The following is an 11,666-nucleotide window of genomic DNA, read 5'->3' on the forward strand; positions in this document are numbered from 1 at the left end:
GACAGTATACAAGCTCGTGGCAGGGGGAGAATGGGCTGCACGAAGAGTAGCCAATAGTAGCCTACGCGGCTGTATGGAAAGACAAATTGGTCCAGTGATGTTACTGGATACGGAGCAGAGGGACGAGGACTGCGGTTAAATGAGACTAATGTGCGTCATTACAGAAATCTAAACAAACACCTCTCTCTTATCGCCTAAGATTAATCACAACGCAAAGTTCCCACTGTTTCTAATGAAAAAAAATCCCATCATATTCAAGTGATTGCTGTTGATGTGTGATAATAGGCTACACTGTTCGTTTGAGATAATAATTATGAAGTGTAGCCTAAAATACATCACAATGTAAACAAGAAAGTCAGGATAATGATGAAATTGTAATAATGATAATAATAATAAAAGCCTAATAATAAAAATAAATAGCTAATACTTTACCATTTAAAATAAGACAAACGTGAGTATTGTTGTTTCGTTTCTGTATGCTATAGCCTACCTTTTGCAACAGATTGCTTCAATTTTTGTTGACGCTCAGTTGCCTTATTTAGAAGGACAATCGTTGCAGAACCTAAATAGTATAATCATCCACAAACATATCTAAAATATTAGCTTTTCGTTGATTTATTTTACCATGTGGACTATAGGCTAAGTAGTGTCTGTACGTTTTGCCTGATTCGTTAATAGTTTTGGTAATATTACGCGTATGGATGCTTCTTAAATTGCCCGGTTATTACAACATCCGCCTGCGTTTTACTGGATATTTTCAAATTATGAATAATATAATTGAACATAAGTTACTCGTTCTGTAAAGGCAATCCAGGTGTCGTTACTGTTGCAAACAGCGGAGAACTTCAAGCGAGAGGAGAATAATTCATAGGCTAAGCCTATATAAGAAAAGCTGCTATTTATTTTGTTATTAGGCTACTGTAAATGTTTAGAGTCTTTGTTTGCAGGCCTACTGAATAAACATTATTTTTACGGCGTACATTTTCAATGCTTGAAGGTACATTTAAACGAAAGACATGGGAAGAGATGAACAGATTTTGGACATAACTTTTTATTAAACATTATGAAAGCAAGATTCTCAATAACATTCCATCTTGAAACATTTAATTGCCTTGAGTTATTGACACGTTCGGACATTTAAATGTTTCTCGAATAAATATATAGAAATCATATAGGCTATACAGGTAGGCTATACATTGACAGCACTGTGCAGAAGATACTTCGCCATGTTGCCGGGATGCGAGAGTGTTTTACGTCACTTTGGAATTCTACAAATTCTAACTAACTTCAAGACCATAAATACAGGTTCAATCTCGGTGGCCAACAACATAACTCTGCTCTATATTGACGGATTGAGTAATTCATGAATTGATTGAAAGATAATTGATCAATATTGATTTTTTTCACTAAAACATGACTAAATTTGTCAAACCAGAAAAAGCACCAAAATAAATTATTTCGTTGAGAGTTAAGACTAATTGATTTGCATCACAAGGATATATATATATATATATTTTTTTTTTAACTAAACAGTATCATGGGAGGTAGAAAACAACATCTCTCTCCCACTCCATTTTGATCCGTTTTGCAAACACCTCTCATAATTCTCCTTGTCTTGTCAACCTAGCTGTATTCCTGCATATGTCGCCATCAGCCTTGCACTAACTGGCATTGGCAAGGTGGTTCAGTACTTCTGCACAATATTGCACATCATATATCTAGGCAGCAGGTAACACATGTACCAGGGATTTCTTGTTGACAGAATAATGATGTTTGACTTAATCATACCCTCAGAGAAAAAGATAATCATTGACAATCCAAGCATCCACCAGGCGTCTATCTACACACCAGATAAAACAGAATAGGCTATATTGAGCTATAAGACACCGGACTGCGGAATTATTCAATTATTATTCACAAGCCATTAGATCACCTTTATTGTTCTTATACCTCAAATTGTACACTTTTTAAAAAGTAGAAAATCAATTTATTAAGAGTTTAGTTAGGTTGGTGCATAGAGTTTTAGCAGCGAATGCAGTCCTTATATTTGTAGCTACATTAAGTAAATCACCTCATCGAATGTTTCTATTCACCTTATTATCATAACAGTAATACGCAACAAAGGTCCTATCAATATAAAAAATCCCAAATGTTTCTCATCTTAGTACAGTTAGACTTCTTGTTTACATCATACATGTCTAGTAGAAGTAGGAAGTTATCGTAGACTATTTGCATGCTGTAAGATAGTCCTAAAACATTGCATTAAGACGTTCTGAATCATCATCATCAAGCAACAAAAGTTTTAAAAGGTAACACAATAACTGTTCTATACACATATACACGTGGGAATAAATAGTCTCAAATCTGGCTCAGTTAATCATCTCTTTTTGTTTAGTTTTTCTTTTCATTTAAAACAATAGAAAAATCGATTGAAAATAGCAGGTAAAACGCATCCATTTTGTAATAGCAGATTACTAGTTCTGGTCGCAGGTTATTCTGCATTCTTTATGACAGCTCTCAGGGTTATAGGGGGATAAAGTTGTGTTTTTGCATACCCAGGCCTTACTGTAGAGAGCGATGAGAGAGGCGTAGCAAGAGAAGAGGAAAGAACCATGGGCCATGCTTTCCATAACATATAGGGGTGAGAGGATTGGAGGTTTGGGGTACCATACATGTCCTGCATGCAGGGTTACTAAAAGGGATGGAAACTAGACTTGCAATATTCAAAAGGTTGCCTTTTCGTTAACGGGGAAGAAAGGCTATATCATGTGCCCCTCCATCATCACAGTCGGATCCGTCGACAGAGCCTGCAGGAGCGGCAAAGGTGTAGGCTATTGCTTTTTCTGTGGTTCGCCCTCTTTCATTTCAGTCCCAATATGATAAATACCGGTTTCTCTTCCTTGATCCCCCCAGTTGTAAGACGCTGGAGTCTCTCTTTTAAGACACCATATAAGGAATCAAAACAGTTTTCAGTTTAGTTTTTCTGTCTGGTATACTTTGACAAGTTTGATTCATATTTTTCATTAAGACTTCAAACGTTAATCAAGGTTTCTCTGAGATCTATTGCATCATAAAATAATAATTAGTATATTGACAGAGTTTGTGATCCAATGTCCATATCAAGAGGTGTTGGTGTATTGAAGTTAATCCAAAACACAATCTTTAAGACTTCCAACAATCCAACAATTATATCTGCGCACATTGATTACTTACTGTATGCGCGCATCCACCTTGCTTATTTATTTAAACAAATATAAAGCATTATGTTATGTTGTACATTTAAAATGTACACTGATAGCCGCCCCCCTCCCCAAAAGGAATAACTGTAATAAAAAAAATGTAAACTGAGAAAAATACAAATAATAGTCATTAAAAATATTTAAATAAGTTTGAAGGGGGCAAAAGTCTTATGCCATGATTCAGTCTCTTACATGAAGAATTCCGTGGAGGCCGGTTTCCCGTGGTTTCCGTTAGAGGGGTCTCTGTTATTGTTACCGGGCCCGCCACCGTTGTAGCTTCGGCTCGCGAGCTTCTCGTACTTCTCCTTGTAGAGATCTCGCTCTTTGGCCAGGCGCGCGACGTCCTGCTTCAGCTGTTCCACCTGGCTTAGGAGCGTGCACTTCTCACTCTCCAGCATGTGCCTCTGCTGCACCCGCTTGTAGCGGCAGGACTGTGCGTAGCCCCGGTTCTTAAGCGTGCGCCTCTTCTGCTTCAGGCGGATCACCTCTTCTTTGCTGAACCCCCTTAGTTGCCGATTGAGCTCGCGCACCGTCATGCTGACCAGTTGGTCGTCCGAGAAGCGGTCCTCGAGGCGGTGTCCATGGTGGTGGTGGTGATGGTGGGTCTGGTGATGGTGGCCGGCCGAGGCCGTGGACAGGTCCTCCCCTACATACTGCTGGCCGCGGAATCCCTCGTAGCCCTGGTGGTGGTGATGGTGATGGTGGGCGTTGCCGATGAGTGCCTCCACGGCGTCCTCGGGGGTCAGATTGAGCGCTTCGGGGTTAATGTGGTGCTGGTAGTTGGGGATCCAGTACAGGTCTTCCAGGTGCGGCTTTCCGCCCGAGCTCTGGGGGTTGCTGCTTCCGCTGTTGTTGCTACTGTTGACGCCGTTGGCCAGGTTTTGGCCCGACTGGCCACCGGGGCTGGGGGCGCAGAAGCTGGGCGAGGAAGGCACGGAGGAGCAGGGCGTGCTGAGAGGGGTAGAGGAGAGTGATCCCGGGGGGAGGCGGTGGCAGTAACGGTCAGCCTCTGGAGGCTCCTTCTTTACTTCGAACTTCATAAGGTCGAAGTCGTTGACATACTCGATGGCCAGGGGGCTATTGGGCAACTCTGCGCTCATGGCGAGGTCGGTGGCCATGTCAGTCCATGCGACGACTCCCGCCCTCACAGCCAAACCGACACCGGGCAGGACAACGGGCAGTCCTCGCGGATGCAGATTGCCTCTTCGAATCGAAGAGGTCTGTGTGGCGTATATATAGGCACGCGCACACGCCCGGTCCCTATGCGTGGGGTTGTGAGATTGGATAGAAGAGGGGAGTAGACTACTTCGTATTAAACTGCTAGTCCTTAAAACAACTGCTATTTATAGCGGCGCATATGTAAGCGTGTAAATGAACTTGTACACCTGCCAGTTCGCTGCTTCTCTTGTTGACAACTTATCCCAGGTCAAATGCACGCTTTAATACCACGGGCCAGGGCCGGTTGAAACTGGAGCCCCCGGTGAAATTTGTCGACACCAACCTGTCTTGTCCTCGCTTCACCTCTGGACCTGCTCGCGCCCTCTGATTTAATGTCCTTGAGTGAGCAGATGATAAAGCAAGCAGCACCGTGGATGGATTGTATCTTCTCTACTGTTCTGGCTGCTCCTTTTCTGGTGTTATTGTGGTCAAGTATTTTACTGTATCCTTCTTCGCCCCCACTGGCGCGAGGACAGTGTTTGCTACAGTCATTAGAGGGTGAGAAAGCAGCAGGCTCACGGTTGAAGTTACTGCAGCATGTGTTACACAGGACCAGAATAAAACTTTCCACACATGACACGGGCCCACTACAGCCCAGAACAAGAGACACGCACGTGTAAAATATGCGTAAACATGTGCCAAAGTCACTTTCTGCATCTGCAGGAATCCACAATGCAATTGTTCGGAGGAAAATACGCTCTCAGAGTTCTTACAATCAAAAAATAGGTGGAGATATAAAAAAATATAGATTTCCTTAAGTGGTGTTAAGACACTGGAGAGTGGTCCAGTTTCTGAATGGTCAGTCCAGATTTATCAGGTTGCGCTTTACTTACGAATGCGCCCGTCCCTACGGTACACGGTCCTTCCCTTCACTCTGGGAGCCTTGCGTCGGTCCTCGCCGTCATTCCCTTCACTCTGTGAGCCTTGTGTACTGCGTGTGAGAGAGAGAGATGAGTGTGTGTGTGTGCGTGAGGCGATAAATTCCTGTCACAGTTTGTTTTCTCTATCGGGCAGATAGTCGTTACTTTGAGTTCTGCGGTGCAGCGCAAGCAAGCAGTTTCACTAAGACGCTGGGAAAGGCAATGTGCACTTTTAAAAGACACCACGCATCCGACCCGCCCACCTCGAGGTGTGACGGACCAATGGGAGAAGATGAAAGCAGAGGATTTGCATTTTCCTATAGCAACCTCTCGAGCTGACCAGACGGCAGCTGAACTGACAACGCAGGCTTGCGGAACAGGTGCATCTCCCCCTCTAGTGACGGAGCTTGTGCTACTGCACAGAGAGGAGAGAGGCAGGCACAGGGAAGGTACGCGCAAGGCGCACTGGATGGAAAGGCGATAGCTGTGCTGCTTTCTCTGAGAAATACAAGTTTACTTGGAACTGCGTGAACCCTTACTACATTAGATACATATACATTATTATGAAATGTGCCTTTACACGACATGTCTCAGACGAATAGTGCCCAATAGCTTTAGTAGCTTGGATTGGAGGTGAAAAGTCTAATTTAAACACTCCTGGAGTATTGGCCTATATCTTAATGTGCCATTCATCCAAGACATCTATTATATTAAGTGCATGCACTATTCAATCAAAACTAAGTTAGGAAACATTTATCTCCATGTAAACCATGTTACTTTGTGACAAAACTCTGAATAATAAAGTACCCGAGAGGCTAATAAAATCACTATTTACATACCAAAATAGACTAATACTTTCAGCAAGCAACGAAAAAGAATAGAAACGAATTGTGCTAATAGATCAACTCCAGTCTATAACTGAATGATCAAATATAGCGCACACTCTCACTCTCATGAAATCAAACAAAATAGTTCTTTCAGGTTTCACTTCAAAATCTAATGAAATTCAAATCGAATAGAAAACAAGTATGGAAAAATACTGAGCTATAGTGGAAAGCTCTGATTATACTCTTCTTATTTTATGTAAATTATGCAACATCATTATTCGGTTAAAACAAAGACACTGCCATCCTTTTTATGAAGTTGTGGTCTGAGGGGTAAAGAAGACCCTGACATCCCCAGGCCGGGCCCCCCCAAATCACGACCCTACCCTCTGCAATGGATTCAGCGTCACACGCTCCTATCCATAAAATCAAACCACATTTCCTTCGGGCGGAGGGGACCGCGAGAAGGGTGCGAGGGGGTTAATTATAATTAGGCTTTTCCACGCCATGGCCCTCGCGCAGGTTTTTTTAATTAATAATTAACCACAAATTGCATCCCGACCCACCTCCGCAGATCAACAAATAATTAAGTATCGCGCAGTCTGCGCCCAAATCGTGGAGACACAGGACGCTCTCTTCATCTGGTGAGGCACGCAGGTTAAAGAAAATCAAAACGGAAGGTTGAGCAGAACGTCGATACCAGTGATGTGTCTTGACGGAGGGCAGGACTTTATACTGCATGAACACAGATTCTGCTCATTTGTATTTTCTCTTGAGATTAGGTTAGGCTGTTAAGCGTGGGGCAATGAATGCTATAATCATGGCAGTCTAGTTCATTGTCAATTTAAATCAAGGGTGCAACTTTCACTGGGGACATGTCCACCCCCCAAATTCTGAAATTGTATTTTGTCCCCCCAGTTGTATCATTGGAATGTGATACAAAACCAGGCAATGTTGTGCTTTAGGCTGTTTCTAGTGTTAATCCAACTGGATAGATAGATATACCTATATATAATGTCCACCCCATGTCTAAAACTAAAATTGCGCCCCTGATTTAAATTAAAGGAAAATAGTTTTTTGAAACTTTAAGACATAGGCCCTACATAGAGACTGGTGTGGTCTAGTGATGTTGAGATAAATAACAGGTGGTGGGCACTCAGTAAGTTATAATATAAGAGGATAGGGCAGCAGAGTAACCACCATGCAACCTGCACCTGATCCTGACAAGGTGCTGAGCTCAACTTCCTGTCCAACACTTCAGCCATGAAATACATACACTGTGTGCATCCCAAATTGCACCTTACTCCCTATGTAGTGCACTACTTTTGACCAGGACCCATAGGGATATAGTTAAAAGTAGAGCACTAAATTGGGAATAAGATGTCATTTGGAACGCCACCTCTCGTCCTGGCTCAAATCTGCTGGCTAGGATGAAAATAAAAGTACCCTACTGTAAGATGAAGAGGGACAGAAATCATATCAAGGTATTTGAAGTTTAAGATGCGCTAAGTCATTATAAGGGGGGCTGAACTTTTATCAAATAAGCAGGAGCTGGACCCCAAACGCCAAGCTAAGCAATCCACATTGAAATGCCACATTTAAGCAGATCTGCCGTGAGGTCCATTCATTGTGAGAGGGAAGAGGGCAGTGTGTGTGTGTGTGGCCGAGGGCTTGAGACACATATTTAGAAGAAGTCAGGATTTTCATTGTGCCTTTGCATATTGGGAGTTTGCTGCTGGTGCAGTTCTTACCGATTTAAGCAAAACGGACATCAGCATGCGGGAGATCCATAGAGCGAGCGGGAGGTCCTTTATTTGAGCCGGGTTGGCACAAGCACAAGCTTTGAGTCTAAGTTAACCCTCTTCTATCCAATGTCTTCTCCTGGGCCTGTGGGGGTGCTTTAAGATTATCAGAGACCCAGAGAGATTTTGTGGTCCCCATAAAGTCTTAAATGCTGGTCTTAAGGAATCAGCTTCAGTTGTCAGGGAGACACGCAGGAACATGCTCACACACTTTATGAAGTCAAGAGAACGTCAACAGAAAGAGGCAACATGTTAAAAAGCAGCTTTGACAGAAAGATCTACATACTTGCCTACTGCTACTATATTTGCCAAGCTTAAGTAGTTGACTCAGTGAAAAAAACAGAATGCTTCATCCAAACACTCCCACCCTGAATCTATAAGACACGGAGCGAATTAAGGGAGAGTGGTAAAGACTGAAGAAAATAGTTGGATACGTGAGGAGAGTGAGGAGAGAGAGCTAATGAATACTTTCTCACTAAGGAACTGTGGTCTTTATTGTTGGACCAGTCACTCTGCTTATAATCATTTTGTATTTTACTGCTATTTTATCAGCTGGGAAGAAGAAACACAGTTCACCTTTCTGTTTGTGCTCAGGGAAACTTCTGGAAAGAAGATTTTTCTTCTATTTTCTCTCTCTCCACCTCTGGCGGTTAGAGTGTTGGGCCAGTAACCGAAAGGCTGCTGGATCGAATCCCCGACCTGACAAGGTCAAAATCTGTCGTTCTGCCTGAGCAAGGCAGTTAACCCATTGTTCCCTGGGCACCGAAGACGTGGATGTCGATAATGGCAGCCCCCAGCACCTCTCTGATACAGAGGTTAAATGCGGAAGACACATTTCAGTTGAATGCATTCAGTTGTACAACGGACTAGGTATCCCCCTTTCCCTCTCTTCTTGTGCGCTTTTACAAAAACATTGAAATATTGATCTTAATTAGGCCTTGCCGAGCTCAGCAGCCAGCGTTGAGGATTTGAGACAAACAGCAGCAGACATCCGTCTGAGGTACTTCCATCTTCACCGAGAGAAGGAGTGGGGCAGGAGGAGAAAAAAGAAGGGAGGATAGAAGAGAGTGATATCTCCCTGTCTCCTACCTTCTCTGAGAATCATGTCCAGCTCTCATCCCTCACCCTACATTTTCAATAGATGACATAGATATTCAGGTGGATTAGACCCCCCCCCCCCATAGGCACATTGATGGCTACAGTGGGAACAACTGGTGTACACTTTCTGCATCTAGATATATTGATAATGAAAAAGATGGGGAAAGAGAGGATAGTCTCCATTTTCTTTGATCATCCAATCATGTCCTTATGCGTCTTGTAAGATACATAGTACATATTAACCCCTCCCCCCACAAGCCTGCCAGCGTGTTAATGAGACATGGACCCCCAACACGCTGACAGAGGGAGAGGATATACAGTAGTGTGTGTGGTGTGGGTCTGTTTGTGTGGTGTGTCTACTCTCTCTCTGTGTGTGTGGTGTGTGTCTACTCTCTGTGTGTGTGTGTTGTGTCTACACTGTGTGTTTGAGCTCCTTAGCATGTATTAATGCTCTGCATTGCTGTGGTGAGCTTCGCAGCGTGAACACGCTCCCCAGGGCGACACGATGGTAGTTTGTCAGCGTCACGACGCCTTGGCTAAATAGCGTATTAATGGTCTAAATATCAGGAGCTGTACACACACACACATCTACACGAGCCACACACATACACATACACATGAGCCACACACACACTTACACAGAGCATATTAATAGTTTTATTATCAGGGGTCTGCTCTGGGCTCGACAGCCAGGTAATGGATGGATTACACATCCCAACATCCTCTCTGTGCTACTCTTCATCTCCCTACACACTAATTATATTACACAGAGAGATAAAGAGAAGAGGGAGGGAGGATGACAGAGCGGGATCTTGGGGAAGAGAGATCTTAGGGAGGGATGGAAGAAGAGAATGTATGAGGGAGAGGGATGTGGATATTAGCTTTCTTATCAAAAGCCTGCCCTTTTCATAATACATATGGAACGCCGTTTGGGTCTTTGCGTGTCAAAAAAGATACACATCAAATAACACTATTTGACGGTCAAATAATATTTTAATTTGACACGTCAAATAACACAATTCTATTATAGAATGTTGTGTACTGAATTTGCACGTGCAAAGCCAAGCGCCACCATCACGGTCAAAGCTGTACAATACTGCGTTGGGTAATATGGCATTATTTGTTCAACCAAATGGGAAAAACGTCTGTGTGAGCATTTGAAATTAGACCAGGATCAAACGAGCAGGATCAGAAATGTTTGCAAATATCTTTGATACAGATGTTATTAGCAACTTCTGGGGTAGTTAGCTAGCACCAATGCAACCAGCCTGAAAACAATAACCAGTTGAAACTGCAGTCATTTTCAATATTCTTAGCAATGGTTTAGGAATCCATGTGAGTAAGTATTAGCTAGGTAGCTACTTGTTGTTCTTCTATTGAAATCACTAGCTAGACAGCTACTTAGCCCTGTTGCCCAAAACAAACGTTATAAGCAGCCAGCTAGCTTCACCTGACTACTTTACTATGGCTCGACCGGACCAGGTTGTGTTGTGAAGCTAGCCACAATAGTGGAATTTGCAGTTCGCCTTTAAAATAAAAGTCCCTCTTTGAAAGTCATGCCATATTTAGACTTGATAATGCTAAACATGGTTGGAGTGTTGGAATGTGAAGCAATGAAATGGGCTGTCAGTATACTCGGTGACACGCAGAGAACACAACTGTGAAGCGTTTATGGAGATATTAGCGTCTTAGCTCTTATTGCAGGACTTTGACTATGGGAAATCACCTCCCCAGTTTATTTAACTAGGCAAGTCTGTTAAGAACAAATTCTTAATTTCAATGACAGCCTAGGAACAGTAGGTTAACTGCCTTGTTCAGGGGCTGAAGGACAGATATTTACCTTGTCAGCTCGGGGATTCGATCTTGCAATCTTTCGGTTACTAGTCCAACGCTCTAACCACTAGGCTACCTGCCGCCACAACTGTGCATATTGACATTCATATTGCACTGTACAGCCATACCTAATGATTGGGGATCAATGAAATGGGATATCAGTCTACTCAGCACCCAAGTGCTTTTCCCCCAAAGAGTTATCAGGCTCCAAAACATCCAGGTCATATGTTTTTCCTCTGGAATAGTGTTCAATACAAATAGTAGGTTGACTGGTACAATAAATGTGTCTCAATTCACAACTGTTTCAGAGTCCTGCAATAAAATCTACGACGCTAATGTTCTCTGGGTGTCACTGAGTAGACTGATACCCCATGTCATTTCATAGGTAAAGCTGTACCGTGAAATAAGTATGCCCCCAATGCAATTCTAAAGTATAATACATCCAGTGTGATTTCAACTGATTTTTGTTGAATTTATACAAGAACATTCCAACCTCGTTTAGCATGATCTATTCCATTATGACATGATTTGTATTATTTGCAGCACTTTCAATTAGATACCTTTATTTTGAAGGCAACCTGCAAATTCCACTATTGTGGCTAACTTCACGTAGGTGGGTCCGACCACGATTAATCAAATAAGAACCGTCTTGTAAATTAGGGATATTTTGGGTGATGACACGTAACTAGATAGTGAGCTAGCTAACTATAGCTACTGAAACAGATTATGTAGTTTTGCTATGTTTTTGGGGAAGAACATTGTTTGCATCCATCAGCTAGCTAGCTTTTTTCT

General features: G+C 42.8%; 1 protein-coding gene across 1 annotated transcript; it reads right to left on the minus strand.

Annotated features, from left to right (window-relative positions):
• Nucleotides 1-1,033: 1,033 nt before the first annotated feature.
• On the minus strand, nucleotides 1,034-5,507 carry mafaa (MAF bZIP transcription factor Aa). Its single transcript, XM_064935846.1, has one exon. The coding sequence runs from the start codon at nucleotides 4,355-4,357 to the stop codon at nucleotides 3,428-3,430; it is 930 nt and encodes a 309-aa protein (XP_064791918.1). The 5' UTR covers nucleotides 4,358-5,507; the 3' UTR covers nucleotides 1,034-3,427.
• Nucleotides 5,508-11,666: the final 6,159 nt, after the last annotated feature.

This window comes from Oncorhynchus masou, chromosome 24, assembly GCF_036934945.1.
Source record: "Oncorhynchus masou masou isolate Uvic2021 chromosome 24, UVic_Omas_1.1, whole genome shotgun sequence".
NCBI classification, from domain to species: domain Eukaryota; kingdom Metazoa; phylum Chordata; class Actinopteri; order Salmoniformes; family Salmonidae; genus Oncorhynchus; species Oncorhynchus masou.

Excerpts from the sequence above, each read along its gene's own strand:
- mafaa (XM_064935846.1), bottom strand. The coding sequence starts at position 4,357 with ATGGCCACCGACCTCGCCATGAGCGCAGAGTTGCCCAATAGCCCCCTG.